Consider the following 19,983-nt stretch of genomic DNA (forward strand, 5'->3'; position numbering starts at 1 on the left):
CTCTTTTATTCTGAAGTATTAGGCCTATTTTAATATACATTTGGTCTTATTTGTTACCAAAAGCTAAGGTTTAAGCTTGTTTTTATTTCACAGGAGTTACAGTTGGGCTCGCTCTTCTCAATGGGAAAAGCAGGTTAAATGCTGTTTTTTATTAGAAAGAGATTTTTGGTCCAAGAGTGGTTCAGTTAAAAGCAATACTAGTATAATTCCAAAAACTAGTTAAAAAAATTAATATAATACAAATATGTTTGGACAGAATGTAAGCATACACAATCATTGACAAATTTAAATAAATTCATTGCTAACATTGGCTTCATGTAACATGATCAAAATGATAATTTGGTAACATTACAACTTTCAATCATACATTGCCAATTGTGATACAATCTTAATAATTTGCAAATGGACTTTTCCAAGTAATTTGCATGCATGTGACATCTGTAAATGTAACAATTGTAAAAAGAGAGAGAGAGCACGATCAGATCAGTTCAAGCGTCCTTACATACATAGATATGTCCTGAAGGGGCACAGACACAAATCTTTCTCCTTCTCTTTAAAAGGCTTTATGGATGTAAATGCCCATTTTTACGTTGTGCAGATTAGATGAGCTCTGCTCCTCTTCATAATATGCCTTTAGCTGAGAGGGAGGTCAGACCAGACAGTGGCAGCAGAGGATAGTCACACTTCATTAAAGATAAGAGCTCTCACCCCTGCGTTTAAGAAGTACACTTAACTCGCTGTGACCTTCCTGCTGGGTCGTGACCTAATCGCACTCTGGAGTGTCCAGACCCTGAATGAGCAGACGGGTTCAAGAGGTCGTGCTTCTGTTTGTGGGATGCAAGGGGACACGGCCGTAGCTTGTTTGATCGTCTGAAGTTGCGCGACAGATTTTCCGTGAGATAGCACAAAGGCGGATTTGTAGCGAACCAAGGTTGTGTTCTTCAAAAAAACACATAAATCTGTTTAATGGCTGCTAGGCCTACTTCTAAAGCATCTTTTAAAGTTAAATACATAAACTACCATGAAGAAGTCTGACAAGGGCATATAATGTATATCAGTACTGGGTTGATAAATAATAAAACAATTGGGAATATGTTAGAATATATTATTGTGGCCGAGAAAATTATTGCCGTGCAAAATGAAAAGAAAGAAAATCGCGATTTTATTCCCGTCACAGTGTTGTCAGAATGGGTGATCAGGAACCCAGCAGGATCTTAATTCAGGTCGATGGATGCTGATATATCAGTTTAGTTTCCATACGCTTCTGGGTTGAAAAATTACTTTGTTTTTAAGAAATTGCTTTTTAACGTCAGTTTGGGTTGTTTATGACACTTCAAACCAAGATTTAGGAATGGGTTTGTTGCGCATTGCGTGCAAAATATAAGCCTAATGTTCAAATATTAGCTTGAACATTAAGAAACAAAATTAGTCAAAAAATCTACATACACATAATTGAAATCAAATTAAATGTTATCATGTATTCAGCCCATCAAGGCTTTCAACATTAGGTCAAGATCTGTGCTTTTTGTCTGCACATTTTTGAGGATTATTATTGCAGGTAATTGACTTCTTTGATCTTAGCTATTATTGCAATTCTGCTGAATTCTATTTTCTGTCACCACTGCTCACTCTAATCATGCTCCTATATAAACTTATACATACGAATGCGAGATTCATTTCAAATATCTTTACATTTGAATGACAAAGACAGGTGACGTGTCTGCTTGTAAGTGATAAGGCTTTTGCCAGTCCCGGGGACTTTCTTTTTCCACTGCTGTTTACGAAGAAGTGAAAAAAACATCATGCAGTGCTTGAACAGCCCCCACATTCATGTTCTCCTTTAGGAGCTCCACAGAGATGTGGGGTTCTTCTTCTCTCCTCAAATTCATCTCTGTAACCCAGCAGGCCTCCTACTGCGCCTCTTCTTAAGCCTGTGAGAGGAGGTGTCTCCCACTAACTGCATGGGGCTTCCAGGCTTTGAGGTACTATTTACACTTCCAAAAAAACTTGGTTTAGTCCTGGTTTGGATGCAGCATCTACTTCTGAAAATGTGAATATATCAATTTAAAACAGTAATGCTTTTAGTTTTTTCCTTTATGCCGTTTCTTATTTTATATTTCTAGGTGGTGTCTTAAGGCAAGCTTTTCTAGACGTTTTGTGGCATAAACCTGTTCATGGACCTGAACGATAACTCTATTACATTTGTACTATATTTCTAGTAGAGAATAAACAAGTGAAGCTAATCCTGCTTGTAAACACTGATTTTTAGATAATGCTTATTGTTGTCATAACATAAAATGTTAAATGATCTTTCTTTTGTCAATGTTATGTAATCTGATGAATATTTTACATTTTCTGGCCATCAAAATGCCTTGTCAACCACTCAGAACTCCTTAGCAACACCCTGGCAACTACCCACAATTCTCGCATCACAGAGGTGTGTTTTTTACAGATAAATGCTACCCACATTTCTCTTAAAAGCTACATATGATGCTGTTTTCTAGGTTAAAGAAAATGATTAAACGCTATTTTTGAACCCACATTGTAAATATATTAAAACAGAGATGTGATATTGATGATTTAAGGGAAATGGGTTTGAATACGTTTCATTTAACAATGTTTACTTAAGCAATGCTTTGAGATTTTGTTTCTTTAAACAATAATGAACATTAACCTAGCTACTCTCTCTACACGTTTGGCCTTGCAAGTGAATTGTGCTGTATTTTAATGATTTGGGTGGAGAAGTCAGTAAAACATCTGATGTTCTGGCTATAGCAAGATTTTGGCTCTGTAATATTATTCTGTGTGAGACCTATGTGCATGTCTCATTTCTCAAGAATACAGAAACTGTGAACTTACTAGAAGCAGCCATACAACACTTAAGACTCTTTCACTCTCTTTGTCTGATAAAATAATTCTGCATGGGAAGCAATAACACATTGTGATAATTCTCAGCAGATGTGAGCATGCCGTAGCAAGTTAACAAGAGTCCGTGGGGAGTGTGGATAGTGTGAAGTCAGACAGGAAGAGGTCTAACGGTCTGTGGTCATGTACCGGTTTTCCTGAGCTTCTCAGACCTGGCAGCAAAAATCTGGATCCCATCCAGAGTCTGTATACACCCTGCAGATTCAGCAAGTTACCCAAAGAATGCCCATTCCTTCAGTTGTAAATGTATCTATGCAAAAAAGTTACAAATGTAATGTTTAGAATAGTTTTGAGAATTGATCCATAACTAAGAATTTGTTCTGTTTTAATTTTAGGACCCAGCAAGTGTGATTTGTTTTTTAAGCAAGGGGATTCACCGCTCTATCAAGAGTATAGTAACGCAATCATCATACAGTTCCTATTTCCGTTTAAAATTAAAGTAAAAAATAAAATAAAATAAAATGCAGTTAAAAGCTAGATGCAAAAAACAACAATTTACCACATTTTTCCTGACATATTTAGCCTATATCGCCTGCTAGTGGTCACGTTTGCAATTACTTACACTTGAGTGAATTCATGATGAATCAGGTTGAAAAAAAAAACAAGATTTTTTTAGTACACTACATATTAAGAATATCTTTTAATTTATTGAATTGTTTTCTGCAGTTATTTTAGCTTTTATATTTTCTTGACATTGCAATTTATTAAATTCTCAAATATTTAGGCTACATAAATAGCCTATATTGTTAAATAATATAAATGTTAAATATATAGACTTATTATATTTTAAGCATTGTTCTTATAGATTAAATATATTTTTAGCTTCTCACTTCTAATTGGCCTAAGCTGTGGTGCACATTGTGGTACCTGTGTGCGTAAAATAAAATATGAAATGATTAGACTGTAACCAAAGACGTAATTTAAACTTCGATGATAATTGTTTAAATACAAAGCAGATATTTAAAGCCGAGACATATTCTCTGAGTAATGAACTGATGGGTTACCTATACATTATCCACGCTCAAGTCAACCGGATATTAACTTAAAGTTTCAAGTTTTTATAACATTATCCATGACAACACTTTGGAGTGTTTCTGGAAAGACATCTGAGCATTTTAATAGCAGATGATTGCTTGTTCTTCCTCTATAGGACTTCAAATATAACTGCCTACATTTCCATAGATAAATAACAGTGTAAAGTGAATTATATTCACATAACATTTTTACCCTACTACAATAACAAAAGACTTTGTTAATACTATAAGTAAAAATATGAGTAAGTAATCTATATTTTATGATAATTTCGTTTTTATTTTTAGTTAAGGATTTATTGAATTAAGGTATTTTATTTATTTTTATTCTTTAGTAACAACAATAATAATACCAAAACTTAATTATAGGCTATAGTGTTTCAATACATACGTGAAACATACATGTTTGTAACATAGTCCTATGATTTGGTTTATTTAATAGATAATTAATAAAATGATGTAGTCTACTTGAACAATAAGGTGGATTTCTGTGCGTCTCTGACCCATGTGCAATTTGCCAAACTGGGCCAGTGAGGGTCAGATCTCCCCTGGTCCTTTCCTACCGGTGCATCTGCATGTGAAATCGCCATTTCACCCCGGCACACTCCCTAATTGTTGTAAAAATTATTTGTGAAATTGCTTTCCACCAGGAGTGTTCGCCACGGCAATTTCCAGACAATCTCAGCGCGCGGCAGTCCCACAGAGCTGAACACGCGCACAACACCCATTCAACGTAAAGAATCTGGAGGATTTTTATATGTGGAGTGATCAAACCCACAGATCTGATGGAAACAAAAGGTGAAGCTACCTGCGCTCCTAAATAAAAAAGGGAGCTTGCAAACTTGTATGATTATTTTATTCTCTATTTCTTTATAAATGGTTCTTGATAATAATGTTGTTTGCCCAGGAACCTTATAACAATCATAAAAACGATTTTTTAGGAGTGTAAATAGTTTACATCAGACGGATTGTACCGATTAAAGGTATAATTATATTATTGATATTTTAAACTAAACAACAAACACAATTTTTACACATCTGTTGTGTATGTAATATATTGAGCACCAATAGCGCATCATGCACTGTTTGGTCCGTCTTTTTAGAATTGCATAAAGATTTTTTTAGTTGTTTTTTCTTTTCACCCATGATTCAACATCGGACAGACGTTCACTTTCGAACTCTAATTGATCATATTTACAATCGTATATAGCCAACAACCAATGCAAAACTAAACAACAGCACGTTATATATGACATATAATTTTATGATAAATTTCATATGTTGACATTTTCGGCAGTCGAAGTTAAGCTATATGTTATTTTTTTGAAAAATATTAGTAATATTTCTAGTTTGAGTTAGTGTGTGTGAGTGTGTGTGTGTGTGTGTTTGTGTGTGTTTGATGCGTACTGGGTTCCCTAGTCCAGAGAGAAAGACGATTAGACTGACGTTTAGTTCAAATGAGAAATGAATGAAAACTCCTTGTTACATTTCCTATGTTGACTTAGAGAGAGAGAGTGGGAGGACACTGTGTGTGTTTTCCCCAATGTTCCTCCCGATTGGACGGCAGGTCTTGGGCATTACACCTTCTCTCCATGGTGAATAAAAGAGTGCTGGAGAGCCTATCGTTACGCTAGCTTTCTCCTCCCAGTATGTGCGCCAAAGTTGGCCACTTCAGCTACTCCCAGACAGCTAGCAGAAGCTGTGATCAAAACTAGCACAGCCTCTCCCTGATTCCAGGCAAACTACAATATTTACAATTGCTTCAGAGCACACGTTATTCTGTGCATTGCTCATTCTCTCTTGTTTTTATTGTGCCGTTTATCGAAAAAATCTGACTTTTTCCCAATAGGCTGGGCACTGTCCACTGGTGTGTCTGGATTTGTTTTTGTACATCTCTGTTGCATGTTTTAAACATTGGACCTGTTACTGTTTGCACGACGTAAAAGACACTGGACTTCTCCGCGTGACTGATTCTTTCCTTTTAATAGCAAGAGTTTGAATTTGTTGGAAGTAGCTGGAATGGCTACTTTCCCTGGTACAGTTCCTCGAATGATGCGCCCGGCTCCAGGCCAGAACTACCCAAGAACTGGATTCCCATTAGAAGGTATGAACATTTAAGAATTTGTTTGCATTTTTCAAATTCATGCGTATCACTTTTGTAATTGTCATTATTAAATGTTAGATTTTGAATACTTTTAATGCTGTAAATAAATGTCAAGTACAATTGCGCAGTGACAATTGATGATTTCCAAAAGAACAAAACCCTGGACTTTAATTTCATGGCCCGTTTTCAGCAACGAACAAAAACTTGAAAATGTTATTATCTGTACATTGACAACAAACTATTTATTTTATCCTGCCATCAATACAGGCTTGTGTGAAATGTTTAAATGTAGACATGCTATTTGCATACTGTGCCCGTGCAATGAATGGGAAAGTCTTTCCCAGATCGTGCCTAAGAGCAGTTTGGAGAAAGCGCTCCAACCCACGAAACCTACAATCTGTGGGATTTACTGAAGTATCTCGCAGCAGTGAAGGGAAATAAAACAACGCTTTGAGTTGCCTGAAAGCAGCACACCAATATTTGTGTTGCATGACTGGGAATAATCGAGGTTTAAAGTGGCACATCTTTAGTGCCTCTTGAAGGGATATTAGTGTCCTCAAGTGTTATATTCAGGGACAGACCGAGGATGTATAGAATGATTCCTTCAGGAAAGTGTGAGGAGGAGATTTTCCATTAATTCAGGAGCCTTTCATGAAGGTTTTATTCACGTAATTAAATAAACATGAGACCCTTGGCACGAATAGTTTGAAAGTGTTTGTAGCCTATTTACATATCACGTGGTACATTTTATTATCTGATATGATAAGTACGATATGATGTGGTTAATCAGAACGACAGCATGTAGATGTTTTTGTGATAAATCCTGTACAGAGCCCGGAGGACTTACTAACCGAATTTCCCCTGAACACTGACATGAATGACAAAAGAATAATCCTCATATAAAATATGTTTTAGGTGATATTTTTGGCAACGTTTTATATTCTTTATTATTTGAGGGTACAAATAAATAACAATGCGTAATGCACGCTGTTTCACAAAGTATACTTTCAAGTGAATTAGCGAATTTTCAAAGTTCTAAATGCATTTTCATACCCAGTTTCTCCTACTGGTTTCTTATTTACGTTTTATGTTTTTTTTGGAACAGTGTCTACGCCTCTGGGTCAAGGTCGAGTGAATCAGCTTGGTGGAGTTTTCATAAACGGAAGGCCGCTTCCTAATCATATTCGACACAAAATAGTGGAAATGGCCCATCACGGCATCCGACCGTGTGTGATATCACGACAGCTTCGAGTTTCACACGGCTGTGTGTCCAAAATCCTTTGTCGGTATCAGGAGACCGGATCCATTCGTCCTGGAGCTATAGGTGGTAGTAAACCCAGGGTAAGTCCATGATTTTTAGTGCGCACTGCCTTTTGTTGCAAAACCATACAAATATTTTTAGCCCACACAAATAAAGTTTATAAACAGTAAAAAGCTATTTTCTCCACAACTGATTTTCCTATTCAAATTTTGTTCGACATTAAAGCAAGTGGCAACACCCGACGTTGAAAAAAGGATCGAAGAGTACAAACGTGAAAATCCAGGGATGTTCAGTTGGGAAATCCGAGATAAGTTGCTGAAAGACGGTGTGTGTGATAGAGGCACGGTTCCTTCAGGTGAGGCCTCCTCCGGTAAGCACAAATTCTTATTTTTACTGAGATTCAGGACGCTTTGCATCATCTATTTAAAAGGGGAACATTTTGTGCATTCACTTTAATCCTGCGTTTTGGCTTTAAACACACGACACATTTAGTTTTTTATCTCAGTCACATTGATTATTGGTGTTTATATGGATTATTTTCCTATGTTATGTTCATCATATTTTTGCCGTTGGTTTTGTGATACAGAGAATATTATCTCTCTTTGTAGTTAGCTCCATTAGTCGGGTTTTGAGAGCTCGTTTTGGCAAGAAAGATGACGATGACGACTGTGATAAAAAAGATGAAGATGGAGAGAAGAAAACCAAGCACAGCATCGATGGGATTCTCGGGGATAAAGGTTAGAGGGCTTTAACATTTCTCATTGGGAACTTCCTGATGCGACACACGTGGTGCGTAAAAAGTTTTGATTATTACAGCGAGGCTTTTTGAGATCACTTGTGGGCGTAGTGACGGATGAGGTTTTGATGGACTGGTGTCATAATTGGTGCTGTTGTTGCAATTGATAGTTCATTAGTAATTTGAAAGAGACAGATGCTGAAGCCATTCATTCTCGCCAGTGGGAATCTGTGCGCCCCTTTGGAAAATGGCACAAATAGCTGCCATTATTCATGCTGCTATAGCTGCTCAGTACTTACTCAATTATTTACGTGAGCCCTGACGTCAGGTATTTAGCCTGGTAAATTAATTTGTGTGGCACATTCCATTCCCCGCTCGTTTTAACGACCCCCTAAACGACAACTGACAGTTTGACCCGTTTGAGAATCAATGTCAGTTTAAGCAATGACATTATACGAGACATCTGGACGCTGGGGAGGTGACTTGTATTGGCAAAATTGTTCATATGACATTTTTAATCATAATAATAATAGTAATAATATACAAATATCAATGGAACAATGGAGCTATTAATAAAGTATTCGTTATTTTAATTAAATAAGTTAATTATGATTATAAAGTTGTATATTTATTATCATTGTTATAATCTAAAAAAAATATAATTAAAAAAAATTGCAAATTATTGTCATTATTATTACATTTTACTATTTCTGTGAATTAATTTGGATATCACCACATGACTTTTAAACGTATAGTTTATTTAAAATAAATGTGAAATATTTTCTATTTAGGCTCAGTTTAAATGTGCCATATTATACGATTTAAATTAACTATAATATTATACATATTTGTAGCATATACTATTAGTAGTCGCAATGTAAAATTATTATTACAAAATAATAAAATAATGCTTGATGGATTTTTTTACATTTGGAATTTGAACGGATTATAGCAAGCAACTAAATTTAACCAGATTTTGCCTTTTTTACGTGGTCATGAACGGTCTTTTTCTAAGCCTTTGTAACCTTTAGACTGAAATACAAAGGAATAAAGCTCAGGAGCGGGACACCGAAAAGAGTAACTGGACCGGTGACCCCCATTCAAAGATCTCCCAAAGAGGGGGAAAACTTTCTATAAAGGCTAGAGAAAACAAGAAAGGAAGATAAATTATTCAGTGCTCCCCGCTGGTAGATAGTTTTGTAATACGACGGAGCGTTTACAGTTGTAAACGAAATATTTCATGGTGCAAAACGGCGTCTTTTCTGCGCGTTTAGTTGCGCGTAACTGCGTTGTCGGTTTGCGACTATAACTTAAACGATAATAATATGTTTATGGAAATCATACGAATTTAGTTGCTTTAAGTAAATGTTGATATTTTGAGATTATAAAATATTCCATTATTAAAGTATAATGAAACATGGCAATACTAATTTAAATGTAATCTCATGTTGCCTATACACACATTGTTTTATTATAAAACTAATTTATTATTAAACTTGTATATGTATTTGTAGACATAAAAGTGCGTAAGAAAAATTTATTTTTGTTGCTCTCCACTGGTTGTTGCAATACGACGGATGCAGATGTGTGTGGTTGTTAATTTCTTGGGAATCTAGTAATGCGTCATAACTGCTAATTATTCCATAAATCTGTCATTTGCAGTCTCTCATCGTCGTCACAAGACTAAATTCACTGTTAAATTCGTTGGAGGGATTCCTTAAGTTTACCATCCGGATAACATTTAATAATGTTAAGACTTATTAGAGCTGGTGTGTGTTGAATAGGCGTCTGTGTTGCTGCGGAGTGTAATAGCTCGAAGGCATCCGTAAGAAACACATTTATCCTCAACCAGCGCTTGCGCGCCGGGGTTTCGAGCAGTGCGCAGTAATGTAGAAGAGGCTTTAAGCCCCGATTAAACTGAGCCACTTTATTTCTTTTCACTTTCATCTCTAAACGGCTCACAGTGACTCGCCTAGGGCGTAAATCTATGAGATTTGTAGTATATTTTATATGGAATTTCTTGTTTACTTACGTACTTTTTACTTATTTATCTTGCATGTGTTTAAAATGCGTAATTTGTGTGACTTTTTTTAAAAAAACACACGTTTAACATTTAAGAAAACAAACCATCGACATATGTTAAATATTGCCTATGCCGCACTGAGCAGAACAGCAAGTGCCAACTTAAATATCCTTAACTATGACTTCCAGATTTGGTTTAGTGCCTTATACAATAATAATAATGTTGTGCACCTGCCATCCTCGTTACGGAAATAAAAAAATATGATGAGCGACAGCAGAGTTAGCACAAACCTGCCAAACTTAATTAGTCTTTAATGGGTTATAGATGCGCGCCTGACAGCTCACCTGGTGCTCTTTTTGTCTGGGGGCGCATCAGTTAAACGTGTCCACGCGTCCATTTGTGAGAGTGGCTGCAAACACTTCAGCAAATCTGTGGATTACCTGAGATTTTCAGTCTAATCAAACAGAGTTCAGTCAGGGGTTTAGGAGTGTTGTTAAGGGATAATAGTGATGATAACCTAGAGGGAGACAGTTTCGCAATGTGATGCTAGGGGTTCGGTTACACTGCACATCAACTAAAGGTCCACATTAGAGCTATATGTAGAAAAGAATACACATAAAACTTATAAATAAAACTACAAAAATAAATAAAATTGAGTTTTTTCATTATGCGCATTTGCCAACACCTGGACGCGGGCAAGAAGTCATTTTTTTCTCTTTGCTCATCCCTAATTTATATGAAAGTAAAGCAGATGCTCTAAACCCGCACTGAAAGAGACGCGTGGGGAGACATTTCGAACAAATCCATCTGGAATAGAATATGTTACAGGGACAGAGAAAGAGGGAGAGAGGGAGTGAGTGAGAGGAAGATTAAGTGAAAGTAAGGGGAAGTTATTTAGCTATTAATATTGTTTTCTCCTCAGGCGTCGAGAGTCACTCCATCTGCACTTTCTTGCAGCTATTTTGGCTGGCCTGAAATTGTGGGAGACCCAAATGTTAGGCAGAGATAACATAACCATCAGAGTGTGGACCGTCGTTGCATTAAACACGGATTAACCTCTTCTCTCCCATCACCCTGTCTCAAGCGCTAGAATCTGAATGACTGGCGAAGGATTTTCTTTGCTGTATAGACTCCAGGGTTTAATGCCGAGATGAATACTGCAGCGTAATAACAATATTGACAATAAATCTGTAATTTAAGGTTTAATTTCTTTTTATAACTCTAGATATATAACAACGCAGTGTATATACAATCAATATGTTGCGTTTACTTTAACTCAACATTAAAATCCTAGTAAAGGTGCTGTTATTTCTTGGAAGCAGGAGCACATTTACTGAACCAGATGCAATTAGCCATGGTTTCGATTTAAGCATTTGAAATAGTGGAAATCAGTATACTTTTAAGTCATATCATCTCGGTTAACTCTTTCCTGTAGATTGATTGTAAATATGTATTACGAATTAAGTCATTTGTATTGTTTATTTTTTTTCGTTTTACCTCCCTGAAATAATGGTTGTAATTGCTAAAGGTTTTTGCATTGAAACTATGGTAGCTGGATATGGATATAAGATCTCATATGAATGAGACACAGCTGAGGTTTTCCCTATCGCATGACTACGAATATTTTTATTGGTAAAGATGTGAATATGATTCATTCAACACACGTTGTAATTCCTGTAAGTGATCCAGCATACATTATCTATTATTGAATAAACACCCTCAGTTTATGGCAGGTATTTTAATGGGGCCCAAGAGTTTCATTTATTCTGTTTAATTTATCATTTTTTTAGGTGTTGATTAGTTACAGACTACGTCAGTTTTGCATCACGGATGGACTGTGAACTTTACGCAGAGCCTGACTCTATTAATATGTGAATCTTGGCGTGTTTTAGAAGCACAAAGATTATGTGAATAAGGTTCAGTTAAGGCAAATTGAGAAGCTGAAATCTTTGATCCGTGGAAGCCTTTTGGCCTTTTGGACATTATTGTGGTACGAGAGTTCATCATACTTCTCCACAAGGTTTTTCTTGACTGCTTGGTGCGTTTTGGCTTTTTGGGACAGTCATCTTTGCATAGATCTTATGGAAAATATTAATGTATATATCGCATTGTTTTATATCTCAGAGAATGGTTCAGTTTTCACTTTCCTCTAGAGTGTACATGGAGAAATTGAGACGCCCAAAAAAGCTATTTCATTATCTGCTCCTGTTAATAACTAAAGAGGATTTAATTTTGTGACTTTACAAGGGCTTTTGAAACCCCAATCTATTACATGAATAACGCATAATATGAACGATATATCTGCATTGATATTTGCTTGGGTCTTTGTGCGTAATTCCCTCTTCGTGCGAACACTTCTGTTGCCTTGTGTATGCGGTGCATTAGTATCTGGTTAATGTTTGTAATGTGGGACTTAAATACACAATTGATTCTGACATGTAAATTGTCATTTCCGTTTTAACCATTGATATGTGAGGGCGGGTCACACTTGACACACACAAGCTGCGATGCGGATGAGCTCTGGCCTCATTAAACTGTGTGTGTGTGCGCGCGCGCGCGTGCGTGCACGTGTGTGTATGGAAGGGGGTCTGAAAATGCATGCACATGGCGAGTAATTGTAGTCCTATATAATGTTGCTGTAGTTGAACAACGTAAAATCTGACAATTGTATTAACTTAAACTTTTCACTGTTTATTGTTATTTCGTGTTGTGGAATTGTAATGTAGACATAGCAGAAATGCTTATTTACATAATGGTTTAATTGCAAATGGTTAGTTGACATGCTTGATGAAGTATTACTTATTTTCATTTGTGTGCCCAATTTATCGAATGATTTTTTCCTTGTCCCGTCGATATTAAACTATTTGATTGTTATTTTTTTATTAATAATTTATTATGGATTCATAACGAAAAATTGTATCTGTTTTCTGTCTTTCACTTGTTTAGTATTAGTATTTAAATTTTTCTTGTGCATGTATCACTGCGTATAGGCTGTTTGTTTGAATAACGTCAGCTCCTATTACGCACAGTTTTCAAGATCAGGCGTGTGGATTTAACTAATGTAGCCTTTCAGTCCGGTTGGTCGGTATTTCAGAGATCCGTTCAAATTCCTTTTAAGGAACAATTGAGGATCCCGGGATGCGTTAAAATGGCAGTGACCAGTAGCTTCTTTCACAGTTGGTCAGGTCATCTCGCTTCAATAAACACAGCATATAGAGTTCAGTTTCACCCCCGAGAAAGCCATGGAAGCAACAAGTGCTACACCGAATTTATAGATTTTTTTCGGAAACTGAAATCACAGACGCGTCAACATTTTATGTAAGATTTGCGATTAAGATTGAAAAATGAATTAAGATTTTTTTTAATTCCATAACGTTTATATAGCCTAATAATATTACGTATAAACTGATCGCTTAAAATGCTTAAGATCATCCTGTTACCCGTTCATTAGTGATGTATAGCAGTATGTATTGCCTACAAATAAACTGACGGTCAGATTTATGATCCAGTTGAGGTAATTGATTCGGTCGAAACTCGACACGGATTTTTCACACGAAAATTAATGCGTTGAATTGGTCAAATCTGTCAAAATTACGCACCATGCAACAACGTGCCAAAATATATGTTTTTTCTCACATAATTGTAGTTGATAATGATATATTATTAGAGCACGAATAAAATAGTTTTGCGCTTTGGATTTCATCCGTGCGCGCCTTGTTCACCTAGTTTGTGAAATTTTTGGATTCGCTTGGGACCCCACAGGCTAAACGGAGACTGTGGCAACTTCTACTGTGGCGATCCGTTGTAATCGGGGGTGAAATTCATTAGAGAAGACATCCATTTAAGACCTTTTTTCCACACATTTTAAAGGTATGAGACTGGATTAATGGCTTATAGCCAATACTGAAAATTATTGCGTCTTTTAAATTTGTCCTGCCTGTCTGGGTGTCTCCGAAACACTTAGAAAAATGAAGAAATAAATAGAGATTCCTCAAGCTTAATATGTTGAAGAATGTGTGTATCTATACCTATTTGAATTAAGACTAATGTCTCATGCAGCATTTATTTTCTGTAGGGAGACACGTTTAAAATGATAAATATTGTGAGGAATAAATACTGCACATTGCATAGTAAAATGTGGAAAGTGCATTGAGAACATATTTACTGACTGTTTGCATTCTCCACTTTTGTGTGCATGTGAATGTGTGTTTTTCTCTTTTGAATAAGATAGGCCGTGATGTTTGGATCATCCTCACTCCTGAATAGAGGAGAAATCAATTGTCTTCTTGCCCTGTATGGAAAGCATTTTGTTCCTTTAATTGAATTCTGCCTTTTTTCCTTGTGTTGGGCCCAAGACTCCTCTGAAGTCTAACAGGCCTCTCTCTCTTTCATTCTCTCTCTATTGTCAGAAAAACTGCTCCTAAAAAGGAAATAAAGAAAGAAAAGAGCAGGCGAAAAAAGAACTCTGTTATTTTCAGTTTCAGATTCAGTCCACGGGCTATTCAGACCAGTTGATGAACTCCTTCAAAAAGTTTATTAAGGCTATGAAAACAATGCGGACTAAAGCCTTTGGGCTTGCGGGTAGACAGTTTATAAACTAGCGGCCTTTGTGCCTGGAAGGCAGATGCGTGAATACTTTTGAATGGAGGCCTCAAAGTGACACGATGGAGCTGGACAGCAGCTTGTTTAGTGAAGAGCGCTTGTGGAGGGGACGGGCTCGCTGTTGTCTGCATTTATGTACATCTGTAGAGGCCGGGGGATGCAACTCCACTTAATCACACACACGGATAGAAGCCCTTCTCTTTAGCAGTTCATGCTGTGCTAACTTTATTTGATTTGAGATGTACATCACAGTGTCGGGTGAAGTCAGCTGTCTTCAATCTCAGAGATGTTTTTACTGGTTAATTTAGTTGTAAGCAGTGTTGGGTGTAAGTAGTTACTAAGTAATTAGTTACTGTAATTTAATTACTTTTCCCTTGAAAAAGTAAAGTAAGGGATTACTCATATGTTTTCTGTAATTTAATTACAGTTACTTTTGATGTAATTAATCTAAATACTTTGTGAAATATATGCGTGTGCAATAGTGTAATTGACATCAAAATTCAAAGTCTTACTTTAAAATCTGTGCTTTAATGTATAATTCTCACATTTGTAATACTTTTGTCAGTTAATAATATTATTTATTTGAATTAATTAAATAAGCCGTTTCATGTCTATCCTTGAATCACTTAACTAAGGTTGATGTATGATATAGAAAGTAATTAGTAATGAGTAATTAAATACTTTTTGGACAGATTAATTTGGACAGTAATCTCATTACACTATTGAATATGTAATGAGTAACTAGTAATTAATTACTATTTAGAGTAACTTACCCTTCACTGGCTGTAAGACAAGTTCATGTTTTGAATACTAGAGGCCGGTGTTTCATATCAACTGAACGTATCAAGCTCACACTAAACACAGTGAGGTCCAAACGTCTCAGACCACTGTTCCGTTGTCATTTTCTCTCCTTTTCTCTGTTTACTCTCCTGTTCTTTGTTCTCATCCGTTCTCTTCTGTTCTTCTTTGCTCTTCTCTCCATCTCTGTTTCTCTTCTCCGTCAGCTCTGGCAGGTGTCAACATTAGCAACACAATTGCCTCTCAGAGTCTCACGCCAGCAAGACTGTTAACTTTAACTGCGTGAGATGCCATGAAAAGAGGTCCATGAAGAGGTTTTGAAGGGGAGGAGGGAGATTATGCTTTGAGACAGCTATTAGTGGGGATGAGGCTTTTCTTAACAAACAACCAAGAAGAATAGAGATGCCCAAGAACAGATCAATAATGTGTTCGTTTTCTAAGCTAAGCCACGATGGCTCTCAAGTACTCATTTTTCGTCTTTATTATTATTTTTGATTTCTCTTTAGAGATGTTTTTCTTGATATTGTGAGTATTGGCAATCCAATTTGGGCTGAAATCATACAAGGCGTGTTTCGATGATTTGAACCTGTGTGTGTTTCTTCTGTATTTCTGAGACTTTCATTTTCATTCTGAGAATTTAGATCAAATGGGCCTGTTTTTGATAGTGATCTTGGTGTCAAAAAGTGACCCAGTTTAACTTTTGAAGAGGTCGGTTTTGAGACAACTGAGATATTAATTTCTTGAAATTAAATTTTCTTTCTTATGAATGCAATGACCCCACCGTAAAGAAATCTTTGAACCGTTTTTAACGTGGAAACTTTGGGATACAAAATACTTGAAGGGTAAATTATTTGTTGTCGTGTTGTTCTAGGCAGGAGTTGCTTCGGTTATTCTCTTGAAATTTTTCATCAGACAGAGGTTTAACTCAAAGGCCGGTGGAGATGTTCGAGAACGAATGAGGTGACATCAGGGTTGCTTGTAAGTGCTTGTCTTGACAAGAAAAACAAGATTTCCAAACATCATCTATTTGTCTTTCTATCAGTCTGTTCTCATCTCTGATAGATCTTGACCCTGTCTTTGGAGAAGACAAGAGTACTCGGTATTCTCCAGCAGATCTCATGGGGGTTCGGCTCAGTGTTTGTGTTCGACTGAAGGCAATTTTCTTTGAATTGGTTGGTTTAGACTCTTGTTGTCGCACACTCGGGATAGCTCTTAAAAACAAATAGTAAGGAAAAGTGTCTCTTGTTTTCTTGGGGGTTTTGTGAAGTGAGGAGTGAAGGGTGTCTTCCAAAGTGAAGACTTTGATTGAATCGTCTTTGGGGTAAAAAGCTCAATTTGTTACAGTGGTATGTGTGGACGATATTGAACAGTAAGATTTAAATAATTGACAACAAAAGAGTTTGTCATTGTTTTCACCGGGATAGAAGAAGCGGCATTATTTCATTGTTTCGTAATTTCAACTTTGTTTTTTAAATCACCTTTGTAGTTTATCATTTGATCTGATTTAAAAGCTTGACTTCACAGCAGTCTGGCTTATTGTAGATTATATAAATTAGGTTTTATTGCTCTAAAATGTTTTGTTCGTTGATTTAGAAATAACATAAATATCTTTACATAAAGACATTAAATATGCAGTTTGTCTACAATCATTAGAACTCAATGTAGGCTACGTTACTGGTTTATCCTAAATCTTATGCCGTCTAAAATAAAAAAGATATGATTTCCAAATCACATACCTGCCTTATAATGTGCTTACACTTCACTACAACTAAGTGATTTACAAAACCATAACAGGAACAACTTGACGTTTTCACCCATCGGTCAAAATCTGATCATGTTAGCTTTATAAACAAACCAACATATTTAAAGATATTTTGCTTGGTGTTTTCATTGGATCCGATGTCTCCCAAAACCTGTGTGGTCTATCATATTGCTAGTAGTCTATATTTATATTTAACCACCGCGCATGAAAACATTAAGCACATGTTAGGATCCCCTTCAGTGGAAAATGCATGTTGTGTTTATTTTAATACCCCTATAGTCCAATAGGTACAGTTTTGTCTCCCTGTCCGTGTTTCTCTGTCGTGTCAAAGTTTGTGACGTCTAGCGCAAGGGGGCCCACCGCAGAATTGTCACCCGTTACAGCAGACGTGTTTAAGTACACCACGCATTCGCCCTAATTTTATTACAATAGAGAAAATGCCGCACATAATGTGCAACACTAATTAGGTTTGGAGGTCTGCGCCCAGTCAGAGGCTGATGAATTACAGCCGCTCACACCATGCTCCAATGCTTTAAAATCACCATTAGCGCATGCTACTTATGGCCAGAACATCGCCCATTTTCTGCTTTTGATGTGCTTTGCAAATGGAATCTTCATTATTTTCATTTAACGTCTGGCCGCTGGTTTTAAAGGCGCTCCGAAAGACAATAAACATGGTAGAGTGTTACGAATCTGAAATTTGTTCCTTCTTTCCACCAAGTTAGGGAAACATGCAAACGTTGACCGGTAAGTTTATGGAGACAGCAAATGGTGGAGCTCAAGCAAGACATCAAACAAAACAGGCAAGAAGACTATTTTAACTAATGGGTTTGTTTAAGCGTTCCCTAGCTGTTGACTACTCCCTGGTCGGCTCCTCCCTGGTCGACAGGCAAACTCAGTTTAAAATGCCCTTACCGTCCAAAGCTACAACAAAGAGCACTGATCTCTGACTACTACATGAGCTGAGAATGTAGAGAGTTGGTTTTGTTGCTTAGAAGTTTTTCTAAAGACAGGAGACAGAAGGAGATATCAATAATGATGTTTAATATGTCATATAGGCTACTTTATCAATTTTGTCCCAGATGTTTAAATCGTAAAGTCTATAATATATTTAAGTCTTACATTTCTTTTTCATGCTTTTAAACTGTTGTATCTCACATGTGTCGCCTTTTTGTATCAAAATCTGCTTTTTAAAGATCTTCATTATGATCTCAAATATTTTTCATCAGATTCACAATCATCTGAGCATTATCTGAGCATTTCTAGTCGCCTGTATGTCAACAATTATCATTCTCATTTTTGTATTTTTTTTTTTTTAAACCAAAGTTGATATAAATGAACCATTACTTATATCTTCTTTCGTCTCCTGAGATAAGCAGTAAATACTTCATACCTCCTCGATTTAAAACTTTGGGTTCTTGCTAGTTTTCTACTGAAGCGAGACCGAAAGAACAAAAATTTAGATTGGAGAGTTCCTTCATTTATTTTCTTTAAGGACTTGACATTGGATTTTGTCTGCACTGTCTAAGTTTTTGATGAAAGAATTGTGTGCCCTGAATACAGATGGGACCTTCAGGCACCCATCTCAATCCATTCCTCTCTAAACTCCATTCCTTTACTTTCAAGCTAAAATAAACAGGCGCTTCTCAAAGCTTAGACTCAGTATATGAATTATTGCATTCTAGATCAGCACTATCGGCACAGGTCTTCCTTTTCTCTTAGTCATCTTAGTTTTATTTTGTTTTATCTGTGACCTATTAGAGACCCAACCCCCGGAACTAAAACTCATTCCAGCAAACCAAGAGGATGAGAGACTGTACTAAAGGACGATTCACCCATAAATGAAAATTCTGTCATCATTTACTCCCGCATAAATAACACAAAATAATATATTTGAAAGAATGTAGGAAAGCAAACAGTTCTGGGGCACCATTGACAAGTAAATATTTTCCTACCATAGTAGTCAATAGTGCCCCAAAACTGTTTCGTTACAAACTTTCTTCCAAATATCTCTTTTCTGTGTTCAGCAGAACAACGAAATGTATACAGATTTAGAAAAAAATGAGTGAGTAATAATGACAGATTTAAAAAAAATTGTGTACTATCCCTTTAACATAGACATAAGCGTCCACAGAGAACATTGAAAAGCTTTTTTCTGCCTTTAAACTTGAGATAAACAAACGTTTAGGATTCTTTCAAATGTAGAAGAAACATATAAGATTTTGTATTATTTCTAAATATTTGTAACATTGAATATGTACAAAAATCAGCAACAAACCAGGGATGTACTTACTAAAAAAATCTAGCATGCGGATACTACAAATAGAAAAAATAAACATTTTCACGAGTTCTCTCAGACTCTTTCATCCCACTTTATATTTGTATCTATGTTTATGTATAAAATCCCACCCTTCAAGCCCTTCACGCTCTCATATTTCGGCACGCCTGTCCCCCGGCGCTGGGGCATAGGGAGTCAATATGTCAGTATTTATCGATACCCCACTGGGCTACGTGGGCTTGTCAGGGCTCCATTCAGCCTCTAATGGCCCCCTGAGGTGCAGCGTCTATGCAGGCTGAAAGCGCAAAGAGGCCCGGGGCCCGGCCTGTTGTTGGGTGTTAGGCGTGTGTTCCTATGGCCGCCCTGCGCCTTCTCACATATGACAAGAGCTATAAAAGAGCAACGCCTTAGCTGCTTCTTCTGCCCCTCTCTTAAAGCTCGCTGAAAGAAAAAAAAGGTCTAA

The 19,983-nt window shown here is 36.6% G+C and overlaps 1 protein-coding gene across 4 annotated transcripts in view; it reads left to right on the plus strand.

The window, feature by feature from the left end:
- Positions 1-5,619: 5,619 nt before the first annotated feature.
- pax7a (paired box 7a) overlaps positions 5,620-19,983 on the plus strand; it is a 46,268-nt gene continuing 31,904 nt past the window's right edge. For 2 of the 4 annotated variants that reach the window (XM_056735301.1, XM_056735303.1), the window contains exons 1-4: positions 5,620-6,060; positions 7,166-7,401; positions 7,547-7,691; positions 7,930-8,058. In XM_056735301.1, coding sequence (XP_056591279.1) covers positions 5,976-6,060; positions 7,166-7,401; positions 7,547-7,691; positions 7,930-8,058 — 595 coding nt within the window. In that variant the 5' untranslated portion in view covers positions 5,620-5,975. The remainder of the gene's footprint in view (positions 6,061-7,165; positions 7,402-7,546; positions 7,692-7,929; positions 8,059-19,983) is intronic. The other 2 variants (XM_056735302.1, XM_056735304.1) reach the window with 1 other exon arrangement.

This window comes from Triplophysa dalaica, chromosome 21, assembly GCF_015846415.1.
Source record: "Triplophysa dalaica isolate WHDGS20190420 chromosome 21, ASM1584641v1, whole genome shotgun sequence".
Taxonomy (NCBI): Eukaryota; Metazoa; Chordata; class Actinopteri; order Cypriniformes; family Nemacheilidae; genus Triplophysa; species Triplophysa dalaica.